This window comes from Plecotus auritus (assembly GCF_963455305.1).
Source record: "Plecotus auritus genome assembly, chromosome: 7".
NCBI lineage: Eukaryota > Metazoa > Chordata > Mammalia > Chiroptera > Vespertilionidae > Plecotus > Plecotus auritus.
The window spans coordinates 46,744,540-46,769,869 of record NC_137774.1 but is presented as its reverse complement, the minus strand read 5'-3'; the positions used below and the strand labels follow the sequence as shown (position 1 = coordinate 46,769,869).

The window sequence follows — 25,330 nt, the reverse complement described above, 5'->3', positions numbered from 1 at the left end:
AGCGGGGACACTGTCATGTCCCCGGCACTTAGAATAGTTTTACAGATTTATGATTTAAACATTCTGGTAAATATTCTAATAAGAGAGAAATAGACTGTTCATACACTAAAACTTAAAATATAGTAGTAAATGTCACACTAATTTAGAAAGTTAAGGAACCATATATCAAAGCATTTATAGTGACATTGTGGTACGCTCCCTACTATCCACCCCACCCCAGTCCCAAGAGGGAAGCCCACATAGACCACAAGTCAGACAGGATGTTAGAGGATGGGCAGGCATAAGCCAGTTTGGGCCAATGAGACACAAAGAACTAACAAATCCTGGATGGACCAGGCAACATTTCTGGGGTTTTTATGAAAAAGTATCTTTGGGCAGTAGTCCCCAATCACCTGGGAAACTTAAATAGGTAAAAGCCCCACTCCTAGAGTCCAATTTGGGTGGTGTGGGATGGGAGAGGCACCTTTAGTATTGTTACCCCTACAATCTTGTTATATGTTTAACTCACCGACTTTCTCTGTGGCTAGGAAAAGATAAACGTGCAACCCCCTCTTCATTGATCTCAGAGTCTGAATTAGAAAAATCAAAAATCCATTCATTGGATGTACAGATCTGATAGGATCTGATTTGGCCAGCAGGGTAGATGGCACCCCAGCATCCTCGCCCCTCCATGTGCCTCTCTGCTGAAGCCTCTTACTTCTTCAAGGAGAAATTTACCCCCAAAAAGAACCAATCTTCACCCGAGGACATGGACTCTCTAACTTAAAAGATTTTTAATATATTGATGAAGCAGAGTGATGAGAGGAGATGAGGAGCTCTAGTGTCATTCCACTTGAACTCAGTCAAAGTGACAACTGGTTTGGGCACAGCAATTCCTTTCCGGCCTCAGAAAATTCCTAATAATAAAAACCAATATATATGGAGTATCGCCCCTGGCGCAGGCACCCTGCTATTAGCATTATATGCGAGCGTGGCTTTAATATTCACAGAAGCTCTATGAGGTTGGTGGCACCATCATTTCCATTTTACAGATGAGCAAGTGATGGTACCGAAAGATGACATAGCACTTCCCAAGAGACACGCTGATCAACAGCAAAGACCATCCTTTGCACTGGCATGTCCGGAGCCTGCACCCTCAGCCACAACACTTTGCTTTTCTCTTGTACCAGAAAGATCTCAACTCCTACCAGGAGTGCTTACCTTCCTGTCTGTCCCACTGGTGATGATCTGGAACTCTTCAGGGTGGTAACAAACGCACTTGAATAAGGTATTGGCCAGGATCATCTGATTCCTCCTAAGATGTCTGAAACATAGATTCAAAAGCTGTAAAACTCGACTTTCCCTCCCCTGGAAAACATATTTACTGTTCAAACTGGATTTGGTGCAAGCTTGGATTAGGGTTGGTTCATTCATTCCAAACAGATGTCCTGTGACTCTGCCCACTCCACTTCCACATCTCCCCACTGCACAGAGGGGGCAGTCAGAAGATAGGGGGGAAGGAGGGAGGGGAGGAGGGGGTTTCCTAAAGACAAAGCCCAGGACTAAATGGGATGCCTCAAGTTCCAGTGAGAAGGAAGTAGGAGGCTGAACTGGGAGTCCACCTGCTGTCTTCCACACCATGCACTTGACTCCTGAGGCCCCGTTTCCCAGTGAAGGGCTCTACAAGCTGAGTGCAAAGTACAGGGAAGGGCTTTGAAAACCGGAGACTGTTGGGCCTTACCTGTGGGATTTGGATTCAGTAGGTTGGGATAAAGCCCACAGATCTGCATTTTTAATCAGCATCCCAAATGACTCTAAAGTAGTTTGAGAACCATGGCTTTAGGTACTGTACCAAAAATATGTAAATTAACTTCACCTTCCACCGGTGAGGTGGCTGGGTGGCCGTCTCACAGGCCAGGCTCCACTGGGTAAAATAATGTCCCTTCTGCAGAGTTTCTTCTCATTATGGGAGTTTCCAAACATGGTACCTGAACTGAGCATTTTCAAAGATTTGGGCACAAATTAACCAAATATTCCTGCTACAGAGCAAAGAGGCTTAAAGCTTTGAAGTGGTCACAAACCATCCATGGAAACAAGCATAGACATGGCCTCCTAGTCATATAGTATTTCCCCATGGGAAGTGCAGGTGAAGGCAACACCTCCCCCAAGTGTGGTCCTGGGCCAGCACCAGGGGCTTCATTTGGGAGCTTTTACAAATGTGAGATCTCAGATGATACTCTAGTGAAAGAAAATCAACATTTTAACAAGATCCCCAGGTGATGTGTATGCACATCAAAGTTAGAGATACACAGAACCCAAAGAAAGAGATGTGCTTTGGTTTTTGTTTTATAATCTATACTAATAAAAGGATAATATGCTAATTAGACTGGGAGACCTTCCGGACATCCTTCCGGACAAATCCATGGTCGCAGGGCTGAGGCAGAGGTGATCAGGACAGGAGGGGAGGGCAGTTGGGGGTGATCAGGCTGGCGGGGGGGGGGGCAGTTGGGGGTGAGCAGGCCAGCAGGGGGAGCCAGTTGGGGGCAAGGAGGCTGGCAGGGGGGACAGTTGGGGGCAAGCAGGCTGACGAGGGGGGCAGTTGGGTGCCATCAGGCCGGCAGGGTGGGGCAGTTGGGGGTGATCAGGCTGGCAAGGAGAGGCAGTTGGGAGCGAGAAGGCTGGCAGGGGGGTAGTTGGGGGTGAGCAGGCCAGCAGGGGGAGCCAGTTGGGGGCGAGCAGGCTGGCGGGGGGGAGTTGGGGGCAAGCAGGTCGGCCGGAGGGGGGCAGTTGGGGGCGAGAAGGCCAGCAGGAGGGGGCAGTTGGAGGCAAGCAGGCCAGCAGATAGTGTGGTTATGGGTGATCAGACAGGCAGGCAGGTGAGCAGTTAGCAGCCAGCGGTCCCGGATTGCGAGAGGGATCCCAGATTGGAGAGGGTGAAGGCTGGGCTGAGGGACACCCACCCCCCCCCACCCCCATGCATGAATTTCGTGCACCAGGCAACTAGTGTATTAAATAAAATGTGTCCTGCCTTTGCCTTTAGTTCCCATTCTCTTCTCTCCAATCAAGAAAATTTTATATTCTTTTGCTATATGTATGTGTCTATCTATCTCTCTATCATTTCCTCTATACTTCAGTATCTAATGCAGTTATACACAAAGGTGAGGCATCTTTTTAGTGGTAGAGGGGTGCTTGGCAGGAGGAGGTGTTGGTGGAACAGGGTCTAATTCTCAAAATAAACACAGAAAAAATGCTTATAGTCCAAAAATATCCTTGAAAATACTTTTAATTACTCCAGCACTAAAGTTTACATGCCTTGGTCGTATAGAGAGACCCTGAGAATGAGGCCAACTGAGGGAAGGGCAATTCGCCACTCTCCTACTCCCACCCCAAGGCAGGCTCATTCGGGGTTTGACTGGCCTGCGTGGAATGACCAGAGGAACTGCCTGCATTGCCTAAGTTATTTCCCTTCTCCCTTTGGGGAAATACTTCAGAGTCGAGTTAGTGTGAGTTAAATCATGCTTCACTGTGTGTATCCAGAAAGCGACTTTGCTACCTGTCCAGAAACCTAACACCCAGCTCCTCCTGAAAACTATTCTATTTCTACCAGCATCCATGACTAGCCATAGAAATAAATGGCTTCTGATGAACATCGCTCTACTGCTGCCTTAAGTAAGATGTCTACACTTAGTCTGAATCTTCTTTCAAGCTCAACAAAATGATGGCATTGTTGGGTGTGTAAGTGCCACTCAGTCCTCCCCATCACAGTTACCTACACAAGGTCCCAAATGATGCAAGTGCCATCCGTGCTGGCTGTGACACACTCCTCATCATTCCTCTTCACCCGAATGCAGGACACGGAGGACTTGTGCTCCTTCAGGGCCTCCTCCAGCTTCTGGGTCTGGCAGCCTATCTGCCACACCCTCACCTGGAAGCCACAAAACACAGGCTCTCAATACAACCTGGACTTTCGAAGGGATAAAATAAATTCCAAGAACTTGGCCACCTCTGCTCTGCTTGTCTTCTCCTCCCCTCACTTGAGTGGGGTGGGAGTGCGGAGTTGTAGGCCGAGAATATTCTTCCATGGAGCCAGGAAAATGCTCCCAATGAGCATGCACCTACTTCTACTTTCAAGGCTGAAAAATGTATTCAATTCCTGCTACTAAAAACAACAATGCAAGGGCTGCTGCTAATCCAAGGGAAAGAATATAGCTACTCATTTCTTCTGAGCATTGCTCTCAAATGTCTGGTGTCAGGAAATCTCATGGGTACTCAGAGCCATATTTAAATTTTCACATCACTGCTCAATTTTAATCATTTAAAAGTCCCTGGGTCTCCACTCCATCAAGGCCAATACCTACTTTAAAAAGAATTTTTATTTTTATTTTAGAGAGAAAGGAAGGGAGAGGGAGAGAGAAATATTGATGGGAGAGAGAAACATTGATTGGCTGCCTCCCGCACGCCCCCTATTAGGGGGGTGGAGCCTGCAACCCAGCCATGTGCCCTGACTAGGAATCAAACCAGTGACCTCTTGGTGCCTTGGTGCATGGGTCTACGCCCAACCACTGGGCCCCACTTTTTATTTAAAAAAATACTTTATTAATACCTCTTTGCTATCCTAAAGTGAAATTCATAGGTAATACAACTACCTACATACAAATTTTCAAAATAGTTCATATGAGGCCCTAACTGTAATAAAAAAGGAAAGTAATTTAGTTATTATTGTATGTCCAGTAATGGATAAGTGCTCTGTTACAACTGTACCCGAAAACAATAATATAGTCAGATGTTTATACCTACTTGTAATTAATACATTTCATATAAGATAAATGAGAAGAGCAGAAACTATTTCATGTAATATAAGAATGAAAGAACAATAGTCTAGGTCAGTGGTCGGCAAACCGCGGCTCGCAAACCACATGTGGCTCTTTGGTCCCGTGAGTGTGGCTCTTTCACAAAATACCACGGCCTGGGCGAGTCTATTTTGAAGAAGTGGCATTAGAAGAAGTTTAAGTTTAAAAAATTTGGCTCTCAAAAGAAATTTCAATCGTTGTACTGTTGATATTTGGCTCTGTTGACTAATGAGTTTGCCAACCACCGGCAAACTCATTAGTCAGCAGAGCCAAATATCAACAGTACGACGATCGAAATTTCTTTTGAGAGCCGAAAACCAACTTCTGCGCATGGGCCATGAAGTTTCAATCACACTGTACGTGCGCACCCGCACGTGGTATTTTGTGGAAGAGCCACACTCAAGGGGCCAAAAAGCCGCATGTGGCTCGCGAGCCTCAGTTTGCCGACCACGGGTCTAGGTGGACACGACTAAAAGCTGGTGTTAGGATAAGTAAGTTATTTGTACCTGATGAGACGAAAGTAACCTAAATGAAGAAAAACATTCTAAACAACTTTCTCAGTAAAGAAAATTAGGAAGCATGAGGTATCCCAAATGAGCTGAGCCGTATGTTTTTTTACGGCGTCCAAGTAATATCCCAAGGTTAAGATGTGGGATGGGATAATGACTTTTGCCAAAGGAAACAAATCTCTAATCTTGAAATCCCACTACATGCGGAGGTATACATGTGGTCTCTTTCTATGTTGTGGGTCCTGACCAAACAGCACCAGGACCAGAACTTTGGAGGTATCGGGCATTAGCCCTTGAGCTGTGGGATTGCAGGGGTGGTTTGGGTATGCTTGGGGCAAGGGGATAAAGTGGTGGGATTGGGGTCTTCACAACTCAGACAATGGCCATTTACCAGTGAAAATGGAAGTGCTGAAGTATTTCAGCAACTGCTGCATTCATACCAGTGCACACCTGCTGGCCAGCAGCCCTGGTCTGTGGTACTTCCCAAGTCCTTGAAGACTGTTTTTTGGAAGGGAAGTTCTGAAATAGCTGTGGGGAATGGCGGAAAAAGTTGACATTGTCAGAAGATTGCTGAACAGGGCAATGACTGGAATGTCATTTCCTCCCGCAGCTCTCAGCTCAGGTTCAGGCACCTTGAATGCAGATGGTCTGGTCCAAGCCAACCTGGGCATCAGCCAGGCAGATGCCGCAAATGGTTGAGGGAGTAAGCAAGGAAGCTGAGGGTGTCAGCAACAGCGTGCGAAGGGAGTCAAGCCATGAGGGTGGTGACAGGCAGAGCCCAGAGATTGTCTAGGGCTGGGTGTGTCCCTAGAGCACCTGAAAAGTGGCTGGTGCAGGTGGAGATGTACTCTGGATGAATATGCACACCAGAATTTGAAGACTTAGTTCAAATAGAGTGTGAAATAGCTCACTGACAGGAGCACTGTTATCTTCACATTACCACAGGAAATGAAGCACAGAGAGGTTAAAGAACACACCCCAGTTCTCACCCCTGGGATGGGGTGGAAGTGAAATCTGAGCGCAGGCAGCATGACACCAGCACCTAAGCGCTCAGCCACTCATCTGTTTGGCCCAAACTCTACTAAAGGCTACATCATCATGCAGTGTCTTTCTTCTCCCTGATGTCATTCTTCTGATAGCATGCAGAAAAAGAAGGCAAAGAAAATGCCCCATGTCAAGAAAGGGAAGGCTGTGGATAGGAAAACAGCTGGGGAGTAAGGGAGAGAGACGCTGAGATGAATGTCTGAGTGAGAGATGCTGTAGGCTCATCAAAATGATGGAAGGAAGAGGTCAAGTGTAATCATTTCAAAATAATGGTCAAAACATCTGGGCAGTTTAAAGAATTAATTCTAAAAATAGCATCTCCTTTAAAAGATAAGATAAAGCCCTGACTAGGTAGCTCAGCTAGTTGGAGAGTCATCCTGTACACCAAAAGTTTGCAGGTTCCATTCCCAGTCAGGGCACATACCTAGGTTGCTATTTCATCCCAGGTTGGGGTGCAAACAGGAGGCAACTGATGGATATTTTTCTCTAACATCAATATATCTCTCTCTCCTGCTCCCTTCCTCTCTATCTCTCAAATCAGTGAACATACCTTCAGGTGAGGATAAAATAAAGATAAATAAATACGTACATAAAAGATAGGATAAAGACAATTTAGGTAACGATGGTCTTTGAAGGGAGGGAACAAACATGTGTTCCAAAACTCAGGCAAAACACAACTTGGATTCATAGCTCAATTCCATACAGAACACTTTCATGTCTGTATCTTAAATGTTCTTCTGAGAACAAATGTATTTATATAAGGATTTATATTATTTGAATTTTAATTTATGGTGTAGTTTAGGGTTTCGTCAAAATTTTAATTTGGTCCTGCCTGACTTGTAGAGCAGGTTAAAAAAAATAATGAGGCAGTCACACTAAATTGAGGGCTATTTTTAAAAAGACTCTACCTCCCCTTCCCCACCGCCACTGATGATCCTTTTACAGTCACTGGTGGTAGTGATGGCCGTCACGCCGATCCTGTGGGCATTGTTAATGGCATACATCAAGCGGCCTGTCTCCGGGGCGAAGGCTCGGATTTTACCGTCATCCCAGGCTGGCATGAAAGGAAAACAAAAGGCAGGCAAGATCAGTATATCATACTCTCTCTGCAGACTGTTGCTCTCCTAAATCATAAGGAAAACTCAGGATTGGGGAGCAGTGGTAGTGATGGAGGAAAGAGGCCAGTCCCCCACCAATTGCCAGGAATCCTATCACCTTTTCCCCTGACTCCCCAAACTGGTCACACCTGGCTGAGGGAAATGAGTGGCCTTAGTTGCATCTGCCTCCATGTACACCCTACTTCAATGGAGAGAAGTTGGAATGGGGAGGAAGGAGGGATACCAGCTCCCACTCTCCCATGAGCTGCAAAACTTGTACATTCAACTAGCTGTTGGATATAGCACCTGGGTTGTATAATTTAGCATCCCCAAATAAATGTTGGCTTCTCACCCCTCCCACATCTTTAAACCCTGATGCTCTTTCCTCCACTCCCACCATCTTCTCCATATCAATAAAACTTGCCACCCAAGAACTCAAGCCAAGAACTTCAAAGCCATTCTTGATTCCTCACTATTCTGTCCACCCAACATCTAACTCATTGGCAAGTCCCATCAGCTCTACAGTTAAATACCCTGAATCTGAACTCATCCACTGGGACCACCTATACCTAAGCCATCAGCACCTCTCTCCTGGGTTATTATAACAGCTTCTTCCCTGGCCTTATACTCTTGCTCCCCTACAATCAATTATCTGTGCAGGGGTCAGGGCGAACCTCTTCAAACCATGTTACCTCCTGGGATCAAGAACTTTTAAAACCTTCAACCTTCTCTACTACCACTCTCCCTGAACGCTGACCCCAACATTACCTACTAAGATCCAGACACACTGGTCATATTTCTAGTCCTCAAGTACACCAAGCTATCTCCCACTTCAAGGTCTTTGTTCTTGCTGTCCCCTCTGACTGGAATGTTCTTCCCCCACATCTTTAAATGGCTGGGTCCTTCCCATCATCTTTAGTGTCACCTCTTGACCTTAGCAATGTTAAATAGGATGCTCTCAGCAGATCCCATTTCATCAAAAACTTGAGGAAGTGAGGGGGTGAAGAAGGGAGTCATGGGGCTATCTGGGAAAGAAACATTCCAAGCAGACTGGACAGCTAGACCAAAGATCCTACATGCAGTGTGTGTGAAGAACAGCAAAGAGATAAGTATGGCTAGTGGTGGTGACTGGGAAGAGACAAAGTCAGAGATAAGTAGGTTAAGGTTGGGGAGGTGAGAAGGTCATGTAGGGCCTTGTAGGCACTTTCAGGGACTTTGTACTTTATTCTATGGAAGTAAAATACCTTTGAAGCCTAGACATAGCACGATCTGACTTTAACTTTAAAAGCAGATTTCTGGCTACTGTGTTGAGAATAGACTGAGGGAGAAGGGTGGTGGGCAGGGGCAAAAGTAGGCAGACCTGGTAGGAAGCTATGAGGGTAACCTAGGAGAGAGATGATGAAAAGTGATGGAATCTTGGATATTCTCTGAAGAGGGAATCACTAGGGGCAAATTAATGTGGGGTATAAGAGAAAGAGGAGGTGATGATGACCTGAATGTTTGTTAGCTTGGAGTGTAATGTCAGCCAGGAACTCCTGGTGGCCTCTGTGTGGAGAAAGAACATGCCCCAGGGAGAGGCCAACATGGAGGCAACAGAGCCAAGAAAAGAGGGATGAGATGGGTTTCTGATGTCACTACTTGACTAGCTACGCCTGAAGACCCACTTGACTCTTCGCTGATATCAACCACTGAGTCTACTTTTTGACGACTGAGGAAAATTTTACATGGATTGGAATAATAAGATATTAAGAAATTATTATTTGATAGGAAAATGTTATTTTTTAGGGATGGATACTGAAATATTTATAAATGGAATATTGTTATCCCTATAATGTATGTTAAAATATTTTGGCATAAAATAACCAAATTAAAAATAAATTTTCTTTGGGATATAACTTAAAGTCAGGATTTTATCCCTTGAACAACACAAGAGGTTCTAGCACAAGTGCCTTGCACTCACCAAGGGCTCAAATCCATTCTGTAATCGAATTGCTAAATTTCCCTGCTAGAGCGAAAGCTACATGCTGTGTGTAGCAATTTGGGAGAAGAGAAATTTGGTGCTTCCTGGCTCAGAAAGTCTGCCAGCTGGAAGGGAATGCCAAAGAGAGGCTAGATTAGAAGCAAGGAGCGGGTGGGTAGGCAGCGGGAGGCTGTTTCAGGTTATGCACATGTACAGACTAGTGTATGATGAGAATGACAAGATCCAGAGCTACAGCCAGAGCTGGACGCCACATTTTAATATGTTGACATTACCAGAAATGAGGCTCTTGCCGTCTCTCATGAAATCAATGCTGTGGCAGGTCATGTTGGGTACGGTGATCCGCAGCAGCTCCCTGTTGGACAGTGTGTGCCACACTCTGATGTCCTTCTTGGCACAGGTGGCAAATAGCTCAGCAGTGCCACTGAAAAGAAACCACCAAGAGACTATGAGATGCAGCCATAAAAGATGCACAGTGTTTCTTAGATGTATGTTTGGCACTAAAATGTGTTTCATAGGATAGCGGGAAGGATGCCTTTTAAGCACCAGTTATCTCAAGGCCTGATGGTCTTACAGGTTTCTTATGTAAAACTAGAGGCCTAGTGCACAAATTAGTGCACGGGTGGGGTCCGGCCCACCCTCATCAGGGGAGGGGCCGGCTGGGGGAAGGGGCCACGGGCCATTGGCCGGCCAGCCCCGCCCCCTGGTCAAACTCCCAGTCAAACTCCCGGTCAAGGGGACAATTTGCATATTAGCCTTTTATTATATAGGATGGCATCTGATGCCCACAAATCATCTGTGAATGATCTTCTGTAGTCCTTTCCCTTGAGGAAGGGTTGGGACAAGGAAAATGTCAATAAAGAAGTCTTTCGATGTGCTGGTAGACTGGAGGATAGTAGGTAACATTTCTTGAAATAGAATACATCGTAAAATATTTATATTAAAAGAGGCTAAATAAAACATTTCCTGTAAAGTAAATAATCATTAAAATTTCAAAGAAGAAAGTGAAAAGGGTGCTAGAATTCATGTTTGCAAATAATTCAAAACACTTTTTTGCTTAGTTATGAGAAAATATAAGATTGTGAACAAGGAAGAGAATCTCAGAGTAATTGGTCCATTAGATTTGTGGGTTTTTTTTTTAAGGACAACTTATAAATAGATTAAAAATACCAATATGTAAAAAAGTGCAGATCCTTCCAATTTGGATATGAAAAAGGAGTCAGATTGGGGCACAATAAAGAGAAAAAAATCATAATTTATTATGACTTATTATGTTAATAGATATTAGAGTGTATTAATAAAATTAAATTTCTTTGCACACTACACCAAGTCTTCATGTTCTTATTGTTGGGGGTGAAAATATTTTCCTCTTCTACTTACAATGGAAAGACAATGTCCTCTACAGCTTCAAAGTGACAAGTGGCAATGAGAGTCTCTTTGAAATCTGTGAAGTTGACACGATAAATGTATGACTCTTCAGTTCCTACAAAAAACTGGTGTCCTTCCCCTCGGAGCGTGATAGAGCTGATACAACCTTGTAACTGGATTTTCCTTTGAGGAGAAGCAAAAAGGTAAAGCAGAGTCACTTAACAATTATTTATTAACCATCTGAAGCATTACAGAGGACACAAACCAGGCACATGACCTGGGAAATGACTTCAAGGAGGTGACACAGTTAGAAAGGCAGGAAGTACAATATGGGGTACCCATGGTCAAGCATAGGTTACAACAGGAAATCTTCATCAGTGAGATATAGTTTGAAATGGGTTGTGCAATGTGGTAGGAGTTGAATAGAGGGAATGTTCCAGGCAGGCATATAGGCACAAGTGACCATGGCAATTAAATACTTCATGAATCCATTTTTCGGAAATGATCCTAAAATCGGGGCGGGTGGGGGACCCTTATGTCAAAGGATGTTATTATAACCTTATTTAAAAGAATGAAAAATTGGAAGCAACCTAAATAACTAATTATAATGGAATAGTTAGGTGATCTATGAGACAGCAACTTTAAAGAATATTTGCCTAGTCATTAAAATCATGTATAAAAGATTATGGAGTTTATGTATATAAATTATCAAAAAAATTTTTAAAGATTATATAGTAACACTAGAAGCCCGGTGCATGAAAATTTATGCATTGGAGCGGGGGGGTGTTCCCTCAGCCCAGCCTGCCCCCTCTCACAGTCCGGGAGCCCTCAGGGGCAGGAGGCGACCTGGCAATCAGGGGAAGGCGACACCCCCATCACATCTCTGCTTCTGCCACTGCTGGCAGCGCAAGCCTCAGCCGGCCCTGGTTACCTGAGCCTCGGGAGGCCCTGGGCAGCTGGGCAGCCGACATCAGAGGATTGCTGCGCCTTGAGCCAGCCCTAGGCGGCTAGGGGGCTGAGAGGACTGTGGGACTCCAGAGGCAGGCACACAGAGTGGCCGGACCCACCTGGGGGCAGGCCTGGCTGTGCCACATGCCTGCACCTCAGCGGGGCTGAGGGGACTGGGCGCTGCCATCTTGTGGCTGTGGGCGCCACCATCTTTGAGGGCGTGGCAGTCAATTAGCATATTCCCTCTTTATTAGATAGGATTAATAAAGATTTATACTGTTTATTTATACTGTTTTCATTAAGTAAAATATCAGAATATAAAACTTTATATACCAAATAAGCACAATGATTTTAAAAATTACATGAATAACACAGATAAGAAGTAAAAAGCTAATCATGGCTATCTTCATCAGAACTTACAGCAATTATGTTATCTTCTTCCACTTTCTGATCCCCCTGCTCCCCAAATGCATAATGAGTATAAGCTTAAAAAAAGAATATGTAAATAAATAAGGCCTTAGAAACCCAGCCTTCTCTGCAACTAATTTAGTTTTGACGATAAGAATTCAATGGGGATTCCTGTGCACAGAGATTCATGTGTTGGTGGGACATAGAACCGTAAGTGAAGAAAGGGAAGACCTCAAGTCATATTTCCGCTCCTTCACTGACTAGAGCTCTGTGACTCGGGGCCTCAGTTTACTCAACCACGGATAACCCCTTTTTTCAGGGTTGCAGTGGAGATTAGAGATAACAGAGGTAACACAGGAGCCCACAGGGGGAGGCCAAGAACTATTGGCTAAATACTGGCATCTGGGCTCCCTAGAGGACAAGGTGAAGCCCAGGCTACAGGGCCAAGGCCAGTGGTCTGTTTTAGCACACTGCTTGTCCCATGACTTCTTGTGTGAGCGTGTTCTCAAACCCGAGGAGGCAGAAATCACGGCATCCAGTTGGAGCCTGGGGACAGGGTTATTTTGGGGACACTTAGAGCACAAACCTTGTGGTAATTGCTCGGAGTCTATCTTCATACAGTGGGAACATTTGTGCATTAAAAGTAAGGGGTTAAATAATTAGGGGGTTAATTTTCTATTTTCACTTCATGTATCCAGAATCCACCCAACATGGTTCTTAAGTTGTCTCCCTTCCTTTTTCCCCTTCATAAAAACACATAACTGGTCCAAACACAGTCTCAATAAGTCCTGTGCTGAGCTCTGGATTTCAAATTGCAACCTGTTCCCGCCTCCCCTTAAGCCCTAATCCCCCTAACCCTACACCCTCCCCCATTTATATCCATCGTTCTCATCACCCTTCAGTACTATGTACGCTGTACATGTTTCGTGGTTTTCTTTTCCCTCCTGCTAGATTTAAGCTCCATGCAGGCAGGGGTTTTTTTCTTCTTTGTTTACTTTGTTCATTAATGTGTCCCAAGCACCTAGAATAGCACCTGGTACATATTCGGAGTACAGATTTGTGCCAAGGAAGACAATTGATGCTCATTCCTACAATGTGTATGGAACTACCCCTGACTCCCATGGAGCTATCAAGGACCTCGTGGAGCATGTCTGGAGTTCTGGCTTTTGTTGAAGCTAAATTTAAATTCTGCCTCTGTTCCTCTGACCTCATCATTCCGACAAGATCACACCCCTCTCTAAGTGTCTTTACAAAACCTATGAGATACTTTACTTTATCTGGACCATGAAGTGCTTGTATATTATCTTATATTATAGTGACTTTTTCATATGTATACACTAGAGGCCCAATGCACGAAATTCGTGCAAGGGACTCGGCCCTCGCAGGCCCTCGCAGCCCTGGCTTCGTCTGGATACTCGTCCGGAAGGATGTCTGGGCGGTCGTTCTGCTGTTCAGTCTAATTAGCATATTAGCTCTTTATTATATAGGATATCCTCAAAAATGTACATATGCACTTTGAATAATTATAAAGGCAGCATTTATTAAAATACATTTCATTTTCAAAATTGAGCTATCAGCTGTTAAGTGTATATACATTTTTGGGGAACGCCCTGTATAAATATACCTTATCCCCAAATCAGACTGTAAGTTCTGGAAGGCAAAGACCATACCTTAGCTTCTTTATTTTTTAATAACATCTAGCACATTGGGTTGGATGGAAGAGGTGCTCAACAAATACTTGTTAATAACAATGTATAGTTTTATTTCATTTTCTTTTATTTAGATAAGCCAAGTAAAGTACAGTATGTGGTACACAGAAATAGGTGGTAAATGTTGGCTATTTTTATTAGAACTTGTATTCAAATGCATTACCTACTAACATAATAGTCAAGGGGTATATAATGGATACCCATTGCATAAGACATTTCATTGAATAAGCCAATTTTGAAAGTTTGAAATTTGAGGTTATTTGTTGAATAAGTTTATAATAGCTTATTAACACTGTCATGGCTCAGTGTATTAACTAAATAAAAAAAATGTGTGTATTAGAAGTATTTCCCTGGGTAACAGTGGACTACTTTGGTTTGATTCAATGTAAGTCATTATCTTTTCACTAGAGGCCCGGTGCACGAAATTCGTGCACGGGGGTGTGTGTCCCTCAGCCCAGCCTGCACCCTCTCCAATCTGGGATCCCTCTCACAATCCAGGACTGCTGGCTCCCAACTGCTTGCCTGCCTGCCTTCCTGATTGCCCCTAACTGCTTCTGCCTGCCAGCCTGATCACCCCCTAACCACTCCCCTGCCAGCCTGATTGATGCCTAACTGCTCCCCTGCCTGCCTGTTTGCCCCTAACTGCCCTCCCCTGCAGGCCTTGTCCCCCCCAACTGCTCTCCCCTGCAGGCCTAAGTCCTTCCCAACTGCCTTTCCCTGCAGGCCTGGTCGCCCCCAACTGCCCTCCCTTGCAGGCCTGGTCCCTCCCAACTGCCCTCCCTTGCTGGCCATCTTGGGGCGGCCATCTTGTGTCCACATGGGGGCAGGATCTTTGACCACATGGGGGCAGCCATCTTGTGTGTTGGAGTGATGGTCAATCTGAATATTACTCCTTTATTAGATAGGATAGAAGCCTGGTGCACAGATGGGGGCCAACTAGTTTGCCCTGAAGGGTGTCCCAGATCAGGGTGGGGGTTCCCTTGGGGCATGAGGCGGCCTGGGCGAGGGGCCTGTGGTGGTTTTCAGGCTGGTCACGCCTCCTGGTGACCCAAGTGGAGGCCCTGGTATCTGGGGTTTATTTATCTTCTACAATTGAAACTTTGTAGCCTGGTGCGGAGTCAAGCCTTCTGCTTGCTCCGTGGCGGCAGCCATTTCTATTGGGATTTATGTATCTTCTATAATTGAAACTTTGTAGCCTTAAGCAGAGGCCTGGGCCAGCCAGGGTGTGCAGAAAGCTTGGCTTCCTCCATCGCCGGGGGCAACCCTAGCCTCCTGCTCTTTCCAGCTCTGTGGCTGCCGCCATTTCTGTTTGGGTTTATGTATCTTCTATCATTGAAACTTTGTAGCCTTGAGTGAAGGGCTAGGCCAGCAAGGTCAGGCGGAAACCCAAGCCTCACTCCTGCTCTCTGTGGCCGTAGCCATCTTGGTTGGGTTTATTTGCATATTCGCTCCTGATTGGCTGGTGGGAGTGGCTTGTGGGCATGGCTTGTGGGTGTAGTGGAGTGATGGTTAATTTGCATATTACTCTTTTATTAGATAGGATTAGCACAGAAACAGCATCTACTGTGATTCCAATTACTCATTGTAACAGCAAGATGAAATTTCTTAACCAAATATCACTTTGCCAATATCAGTTTTTGTGGGCTTTAAGCAAACCTCCCACTGGTGGGTCTCTCTCCATCCCAACCCTGTGGGACCTGGAACTTACTTGATGGGTTTGTAGCTGGGGCTTTTACAGAAGACCAGCAATCCGGTTCCAGAGCCCACCAATAACCCTCCCATCTTCAGGCACTTGATCGCTGTCACTCCCTAGGGGGAGAGAAAGCATCATGAAAAAGGCCAACTGTGTTCATCATTAAGACAATGCATGACCTGACACAATGGGCATGGCCAGGATATGTCAATGCTGCCATACGTGGCTTAGATGAAGCTCCTATAGGGGTTGTCTATGATGCACTCTGGGGCTGGCTCAGTGCCAACAACGAGTTCCTGTGGGGGAAGTAGCCTCCTGGTCCTGCAAGGAGCAGACTTCCTCCCTTTAAAGCCCCTGTGCATTGAAAATATACTAAAAAATTAACACTGCATATCCACTCAGAGGAAGGTAGAGCAGAAGGGACAAGCACAGCCCCAGCAGCATTTGTTCCTCAGGTGCCACCGTCTTCACTTGACACTTGTGATGCAGAGAGACCATGCTGGACATCCAGAGAAGACTTCGTATTGTCTGGTGACTCTATCTTATGAACTAAAGCGCACAGTATGTAATCTTACAAATAGCATTTACATTCAAAGTCATCTTCAGAGTTTGGGGATGTATGATGGCCATTTTGTAGCACCTACTATAAAGCTCTAATTTTAAAATGTGCTTGACCAGTATTACATTTTAAAACTTTCAATAATAATACAGCTCATTACTTTATAAGCTTGTGTCTTAATCAAGTTTGAATATTATAAAACAAATATTAATTCTTTCAAGTTACATTAAATTGAATTTTGCCTGTTCTGGTTCCAAAGAGACTTCATGACATTGGAGAAGAGAAACCAAGGCTCAAGAATATGAAGGCATGAACCAAAAGTGCCACAGCAGGACAACAGGGAGCATGCCTGGCCGATGAAGAGACAGTCCTCATACATATTCTTAGCATTTGTTCAGGGACTTGGGGAATTAAGAGGTAAAGAGCGCAACAGAGCCTCAAAGTTACATATATGTGATTTCTAAATGAACTCATTGAAACTATAGATGATATTGTTCAAGTGACAGGTTTTGGAGTCTGCCTAGGTTTGTATCTCAGTTCTAATACTTGCTAGCCATGAGATCCTAAATGGTAAGTGCCTTAGTTTCCTCATCTGTAAAGAATGGATAAAAAGGGTACTTATCTCATTAGACTGTGATAAGGATCAAATGAGACAAACCAAGGGAAGTGTTTTTAATGTTATTTTACAATCATCACATCATCATCATCATCATCATCATCATCATCTTCATTGTAGTACTGTCTGCCTAATAGGCCCACTTGAAACCATTTTAATTTTTTACCTTTTTAACTGTAGAACAAAGATTTAAGTAGAATTTCAAAATGGGTATCAAGATTACTTGATGTTCCAACCAAATGTCTTCAGTGATACCTCCTAACCCTTCGCCCCATAACAATGATTTTCTTTTCACTGGCATAAAAGGCACATGGAATCATTGCTTTGTGGAATCTACCATCAGGCCCGAATGGTTGGGAGTGAAAGCATTCCTAGTGCTGCTATGGATAGCACCTAAGTGACGAAGGTTAGAGGGACACTAAGACAGCCAGCATCTTTTCTGGGGAGGCACTTAGATCCCAAGTGCTGGAAGGCAAAAATGCCCAGCAGTTTTCATATTGTGTTCTATGGAGTCCTTTGGGGTGTCTCTGGAGTTGGAACTGGCAGCACTCTCAGCCTTGCCTTCCTTAACCTGATCTGTTTTGTCTTCATCTATTTAATATATTGGAATCCCTCTCCTAATAATAATTTGAAAAGACATTATCTAGACTACGTCTCAACCTCCTGTAGGATTATCTCTAAACTCTTTTCTACTTATAGCTTTCTTCCATTTTTGTGCATCGCCTCAAAATTTTGAATATTAAATGATTATGTGATTAAGAAAACTCTGACATGGCCCTGGTTAGAGTGTTGTCCCATACACCAAAAGGTTGCCGGTTTGACCTCCAGTTGGGACTAGTATGGGAGGCAATCGATCAATGTTTCTGTCTTTCAATCTCTCTCTCTAAAAATCAATAAAAACATATCCTCGGGTAAGGATTAAAAAACAACAACACAGAACACTCTGACATATTCCCAGAAACAGTGCAGTATTTTAAAACTTCTTGGGAATGTCTGATGGAAGGTATCTAAGTTTAGTTAGAACCATCTGTTCCATTATCAGACATGACATAGGCAGGTGCACAAGCTTTCAACTTCAAAGATGAGTAGAAACAGCCCTTGTAACTTTCTGGGGGTACTAGGAATAGCAGCATTCACTCTGTAAAGTTATCCTTTGATTGTAGACTTTTTATTTTGGTTAAATATCAACATCTCTCACTGGACTTTTTACCAGAATTGTTAGGAATTCTGCAAATATAAACAATAGACAATTTCTAGGTCTTCTCATGACTTATAATGCTGGCCAAGGCTGAAATCTAAGATCTAGTTATTCGATTTAAAAGGTTATATGTACCTATAGTCTTATAGATCAAAGAGCATGCTTCTCTTGCATATGGCAACAGGCTGCCTGCCCACATGCTGGGACCAATGTGATTACCAATCACAAGCCCTAGGCTGTGTGTTTTGAAGATGGGAAAAAGGTGTGGTTCTGATGCCCTAAATGAGGATACCTAAGAATACCTTTGCTCTGAATATAAACAGAGACGAGGGCCTAGCGAACTAGTCCATGCAACTTGCAAATTTAGGTGTGGCCTGAGGTAGGTCACAGACTTTTCTTTTTTTCCACAGACTCTTCCTTAACTAGAGTCTGCATCGGCAGCGAAGGGAAGAAATCCATGGAAAACAGCAAAGCAGACTGTGAAGGTCTCCACTTACCAGACTGAATTTGTCCTTCACGGGCCCGGTGTCTGCCATCAGTTTAGTCCTAGGGTTCATTTTTAGAATATCTCCAGTCGTGGTGCCAAGGTAGAAGAAGCTGTCATCACTGGCCATCTGGGGGTCAGAGGACAAAGAATCCTGAAGACCTGACTTTCCCCAGTGATGCCCATGAGCCTGGTCAGGGATGGGATGAGCTTTCTCTGAAACACCAAGACCTACAAAGGCGCACATGGCTACTTCTATTTTCTCAGACACAAAGGTGGGTAAGAAAAGCTTGTGGCTGAACTCAGAACTGGCAGAAACCTTAGACTGCATTTAGCTTGTGCATTTCACGGGAAGTCTATCTGTGTCTGAGGTTAGTGTGCATACCCTGTGGGCTCCATCTCCTGAGACTCCTCCAAAGGGCTCCTAGGATGCAGCTGTACTCCTCCAAAGAGAACAGGCATTTGCTGTATCTCCTATTTTCCAAAGGCTACATCATAAAATGACTATGCGTTAGACAAGAGGAACAAGTCAATGGAGAGTGGCGTTACAAGTCTGCATGTATGAATCCACATTGAAAACATATGAATCATTCCTCTTTATGGAAAGACTGCATTTCAACAATGACTTGCATGGTTAGAAACCTTATTTCCAGTGGCAGAGATAACCTAAGTGGCACAGTGATGTGACTTCTGGCTACACTGCTTCCCTCCGTGTGGCAGCCCAGGTCCCAGTACAACAAGACCCACCCGGCGTTGTGTCTAGTCTAGTCGAGCTCCTCTCTGACTTCTGACGGGAGCTCCAGAATTGAGACTCTCCCTCACCTGTGCCTCCTCACTCACTATCTCATATGTCCAGACCTCCCCTCCCTACCCAAGCCCAAGGTACATGTACACACACACACACGCACGCACAAGCACACGCACACGCACCTCGGTTAGTGCAGTTAACAGGAACTTGCACTAATAGTTCCTTAAAACAACACAGAGTAATACTTACTGTAATACACATGACTATCCTTTTCATCTGTCCTGTGAGGCACTCAGTTGGCCAGATTTTTCTATTTGGGAGATCCAGTTCCCAAACTCGAATTGTCCCACTACAGAAAAGAAATTCACAATCAAGTGGGTGCCCATTTAACAACCACTTTGTCTCTTCTGTTTCCTGTATGTCTTGAAGGTGAAGAGAATAGAACTAGATATATTTGAGGGTTTCTTATAGTCTAGTGCTCTACCGAAGATCTTCCATTTGATGGTCACAACCACCCTGCAGGGAAGGATTATGATCCCCCAGCTCTCCAAATGAGAAAAGGCAGAGGCTGCACAAATCAGAGCAAGGACTCACACTCGGCTCTCTCACTTTGAAGCATACACTCTGCCCACTAGAGTGAAAATAGAAAGACATACAAATAAACAAGAAAACAAATGAAAGCAAACCAGAGTTCATAGGTGTTGATCTGGGAGGAAGTTTTTTTAAAAGGAAGGACTTCATTATGGGGAGTCCTGTCTTCAAGGAAGGAGAAATGAGACTAAGCAACGAAAAGTCCAACAAAATCAGCACCCAACATAAGACCTGGCATACAGGTGATAGTTCATCATTGTATGATGAGTTCATCTGAATTAATAATTGTATAAATATATCATCAACATCACAAAGACTTTAGCTAATATCTTAAGACAGAAAACATTTAAAAAATCTATTGATCAAGTTCCGTTTTTCTTTTCCTTTAGCCCCCAGAGTTATTCCCATAATTAAGTGTTCAATAAGTATTTTGAATGTACTTTCTAAACTAAAAAGAAAAAGAGCTTTTCCATGGCCTTCCTGCTAGCTGGCATTTGGATGCTGAAATATTGGGATTTGCAGGATATCTCTTGGAGACAATCGGATGGAACACCTGAAATTGGAGCATCGTGGAGAGCCCAGAGTAATGGCGCCATACCAGAAATCATACTTTAGAGTGCTTTTTCTCAGTTCTCAGGGTCACATGAAATTAAAGCAGACCTAGTTTAGAGATTGTCCTAAAAACTTTAGTTTTGACTCAAATTCAAGTTTGACTCCTGAAGAAATGTTGTCCTCAGGTGTCAGAATCGGTGATGCTTACAGCTTATGCAGCTGCCGAGGAGCAGAGCGACCCCATCACATAGAGGCCTCGTCCACTGGCTGAAACCTGAACGGAGCTGAAGAGCTTCATGGTCACCAGCCCCTGGAGACAGGGTGGGACGTGGTCAGCTGCTTTAGGGTCCGAGTACTGCCCTAGTCAGATTCGCTCCTTAGGGGCTGGCTGTCATCCCAGCCAGTCATGTCATGGCTTCTGAATAAGCCCTTCCTCATTGTTATCCAGGGAACAAATGCATGCCATGAGTCACCAGGTGGGGACAGGAAGCAGTACAGGTGCACAGCAGCACAAATGCTTGACTCTGGCGGAAAAGCAGGCGACACTGTATCTCTCTCTAGACAGGAAGCCACAGGTGGACCAGAAAGGATAGTTCCAGCCAACATAGACTTTCATATACTTCCACCGACATTCACAGATGTTTGACCTTTGAACTGACATGTGGCATGAAATAGGATGCTTTCATATAGGCTGGTGAGTCTGTAAATTAATTTTTGCGGTTAGGCAGATGCTGGCCTCTGTTCAGACCTTGGTCCCCTGCTGCAAAGGATCTCATATGGCTACTAGTCAAACCCTTGAAACTTCCTGGAACAGTTCATTCTCAAACTGTCATTTCATGAAACCTAAATCAAAAGCAGGTGGGGAAAAACATCACCCAGTAAGTGACTCTGCAAAACTCTCTGGGAGCACGGATTGTAGGTGATGTGTTATCAGTAACACCTGGACCAGAACCGGAAATGGATTTAGCAGATAAGCTGAATATTTTCGGTGGGAAGCACAAAATTTTCAAATGACCATATTTAAGACTTTAGGATATGTTGCCAGGATCAAAAACATGTTCCCCCACACTGGAATGACTGTGTTTTCTGCATAAGCAAATAAAGTGGCTTATGGATCCTGCACCCCCGACTGCAGATGCGTACTTCCCAGCGGTGACAAACATCTCGTCGCAGCCCCCCGAGAAGATCACCGTGGTGGCATTGCCCACATTGAGGCCGGCCGCAGAACTGCCGCAGATGGCGTCTCTCTTGGCTATGCTCCACACCACCACACTGCCAAAATGAGAGGGACAAAAAAGTCAGGGGAAGATGGGCTTTTAAAATAAGAAACAGTTCTTTCAGTAGTTCTAGAAAAAAGGAAAAAACAGGTTACTTACAAAGGAACAAAAAAAAATTACACTGATCTGCCCCCCCCCCCCCCGCCACGTCCTCGATCACACTGGATCTGAAAAGACAAATAAGTGACACTTAACACTTTTTTTGAAGGAAAGTGATTGTGAGGTTAGAAAATAGCAAGTGCAACAATCAAGTCTGATGCTAAGATAAAGACGTTTTCAGACATTCAAGGCATAAAAGTTTACCCCCCATTTATACCATGTAAAAAACTCCCTTAGGGAAGTTTTCCAGGAAAAAAAAAAGCAATAAAGGGGACGACCTAAGGCAGTATTCTCAAACTTGAACGAGTATCAGAATCACTTGAGGGCCTGTTAAAGCAGAGTGCTAAGACCCACCCTCAAGCTTCCGGTCAGTACATCCAAATATTACAGAAATAGAATACAAATGTTACAAACCTTGTCAATGTAAAACATGCCTATTTATAGTTCCCAAATTGTATACATGTGGAATGTGTGATCACAGGTAATCTAAAATCAAGGTCTAACCAAGATCTCCAAGAATGGAGAGGTAGGAGACAATATAAGAGCCATACATTATTTTTTCTTAGTAAGAAATTGATAGTTACCATCTAACATGGGATATTTGAGAGGCATATCACTTAAAAGATTATACTGATAACTAGATGAACAACAACAACAACAAAACCCCTCTTAAAACCAAGTACCTTATGCCCAAGAGAATAAAAGCACATGTACATACAAAATCTTATACATGAATGTTCCTAGCAGCATCTAATAAAAGAGTAATATACAAATTAACCATCACTCTGCTACACCCACAAGCCACACCCACCAGCCAATCAGGAGCGAGTATGCAAATTAATCCAACCAAGATGGCTACAGCCACTGAGTGAGCAGGAGGCTTGGGTTTCCCTAGCAATGGAGGAAGCCAAGCTTTCGGCCTCCACTCAAGGCTACAAAGTTTCAATTATAGAAGATAAATAAATCCCAACAAAAATGGCAGCAGCCACAGAGCTGGAGAGAGCAGGAGACTTGAGTTGCCCCCAGCGATGAAGGAAGCTAAGCTTCTGCAACCCTGGCCTGCCTTGGCCTGGCTCAAGGCTACAAAGTTTCAATTATAGAAGATAAATAAATCCCAGATACCAGAGCCTCTGCATGCACATCCAAACTTGTCAAATGAAAAAGCAGGGTGCATTACAATACTGATATGTGATAATATTAGTGCCAAAAAAGTTTCATAAATAGTTTACAAAATATTTTTTAAAAGCATGCACATCCAAACTTGTCAAATGTCTACTACAGTCCCCAACACCCCTTCTGTTCCTCATCCTGTGTGTAGAAGCCAGGTGGTTTGGGTTGAAGGGACCCTGCCACAGGTTCAGGGTTGACCCCTGATTATCCAAAACCAACCCTCAGAACCTTGTCTTCCTCACCACCATGGCTGTTCAGGGGTGGGCATATTGCATGCTCTTGCCTAGCAAGGTTTGTTTTCCTTTCTTTCTTTAGAAAAGAAACTTGCTTTAGAATGTTTTTCTCAACATCCCCCAACCTTCTGCAAGCAAATTTTAGATAGCCTAAAATCAAACTTAAAATGACAGAGGAGACAAACAATTTGCAGATTACGTTTGGCTAAAGGGCCATCTTTTTCTCCCCCTAGGTCTAGCCTGGGCATCTTTCTGGCAGAAAGATGTGGAAGTGGAAGGAGCCTGACTGCCAAGCTCCAGGGATCTCTGGGGTGAGACGAGGCATCAGTAGTTTCCAAATTTCCTTGGGTGATTCCAATGTGCACCCAAGGCTGAGAGCAACTGCTTTAAAGTTAAACTAAGAATACTGATCGATGATATCTGGGTACATTTCTTATCACAAACAGTCCGATGGGGATAGCCCAGGGAAGGTGTAACTACTCAACGGGGGAAAGGAACAACTATAAAAGGTGGAAATCTCATTAAAACTCTGTGGGCTTGCTGTTCAAGTCTGGTATACATACAGAGCTATCACTGTACCACTACATCAAGACTGGTAATACATACAGCGCTATCACTGTATCACTACACATAAAAGTAAATTTCATTTTTTTTATAAATCTCATTTGTAATACACACATGGAGCTCAAACAAGGAAGTACCTTGTATTGAGTCCACCAAAGTATTGAATCCTACGCACACCTCAGGTGCTGTTATTTTTTCTTCTCCAGGCTATTTACATAGGCATATGGACTGTGCTGATTGTTCCTCCTAATGTAGTGTTTTTAAAGACTTTCCCCCAATTTCATTTGTATGTATTCTCTGCATGCTCACTTGTCTATGAGTTCCTTAAGGGCAAAGGCAAGGTAAAAATGCCGCCTCTGGCGTCGCACCACCAGGGTTTGCCTCTCAGCTCTGCTACTTACCAGCTGGTAGCTTTTTAGTTCCTCCTGGTAGCAACAGCTCCCACCTCCTGGAGTTGCTGTGAGTCTTAAATGGGATAATGCAGTTCAAGTGCAGCATACACCTGGCACATAGTAAATGCTCACAAAAATCAGCTGTTGTCTTTGATGCTGCTGCTGCTGATAATGATGATGATGATGTCATCTTTTTCTTTTCTTTTTTTAAATAGCAATGATCCTCGAATTTAGATGCACATTAGAATCATGTGGGAAGCTTTTATTGCTCCCAAACGCCAGGCCAATCAAAGCTGACTGTCTGCAGGTGGAGCCAGGCACTGGTAATTTCCTAAAGCTCCTCAGTGCATTTCAATGCCCAGCCAGAGTCCTATGGCATTTTCTTCCTAGGCTTTCACACAACAAGGAATGTTAGAGGGGAGAGGGTGCTTGGCATGTCTAGAAACATGCCTGCTGGAACATAACTAAGCATGTTTAGTTCATTACCTTCCATCATCTGGGCCTCCGAGTGATACCAAGTACAGATCATTTGGTGAAAAGGCCAGATCTTCAATTTTGCCCTTGTGAAGTGACAGCCGAGCAATCAGCTCCCTTTTCTTGTAATCCCACAAAATGATATCTGCCTGGGAGAAACAATACACAGTCCGGTCACAGACAGGACTTGAAGGACCCGAGGAGATGGCTACCCCCCTCAGCAAAGAATAATAGTGATGTCACTTTTCTAGAAAGTACATCATGTCCTACAAGCACCACAGCAATAAAATGGAAACGGTTTTAAACGGTGACTTTTACTCCAGCAGCATTTGGTGTAAGAACGCCAGGTTCCTGCCCTCTCGGCCTGATAGGATGAAAAGGAGCTCAATGAGAGTCAAGAGGGAGAGGAGGAAGGGTACAGATGCGTGCGTCCGCACAGAGCTAACCTACTAGTAAGTGGGGCAGTTTTGCTAGGCAGGCACCTCTAAATCGACTCACAGTGAGTTACTTTCAGTTTGTTCACCTTGAAGCCCATGTATGTGACCTGTCCCGAGGCAATGTACACCCCGCTCTTGGAGACGGTCACACAGGAGACGTTGTTGCCATGACCATGCAGGAAATTCTGTTGGTTAGTATTTATCGCCTGAATGAGGACTGTGCAACCCAGAGGGTAAATCAGGTGTTCCTGGTCAGGGTGGCATTTCAGACCAGTGGGCACATGTCCTAAAAGAAAGAGATTAAAAATAATCAGAAGGTGCAGAAGTGGCTGGTAATTAAATAAAAAATGAGT

The 25,330-nt window shown here is 44.2% G+C and overlaps 1 protein-coding gene across 1 annotated transcript in view; it reads right to left on the bottom strand.

Moving 5' to 3' along the window:
• The window catches only part of CFAP52 (cilia and flagella associated protein 52), a gene marked incomplete at its 3' end in the record, with an annotated part of 37,407 nt that overhangs the window by 2,582 nt on the left and 9,495 nt on the right, over positions 1-25,330 (bottom strand). The window contains exons 2-12 of the mRNA XM_080677388.1: positions 25,064-25,263; positions 24,553-24,689; positions 21,475-21,603; positions 19,438-19,537; positions 18,454-18,570; positions 15,599-15,699; positions 10,838-11,008; positions 9,733-9,881; positions 7,291-7,436; positions 3,753-3,904; positions 1,201-1,303 (exon numbers count right to left, since the gene is read on the bottom strand). Coding sequence (XP_080533514.1) covers positions 1,201-1,303; positions 3,753-3,904; positions 7,291-7,436; positions 9,733-9,881; positions 10,838-11,008; positions 15,599-15,699; positions 18,454-18,570; positions 19,438-19,537; positions 21,475-21,603; positions 24,553-24,689; positions 25,064-25,263 — 1,505 coding nt within the window. The remainder of the gene's footprint in view (positions 1-1,200; positions 1,304-3,752; positions 3,905-7,290; positions 7,437-9,732; positions 9,882-10,837; positions 11,009-15,598; positions 15,700-18,453; positions 18,571-19,437; positions 19,538-21,474; positions 21,604-24,552; positions 24,690-25,063; positions 25,264-25,330) is intronic.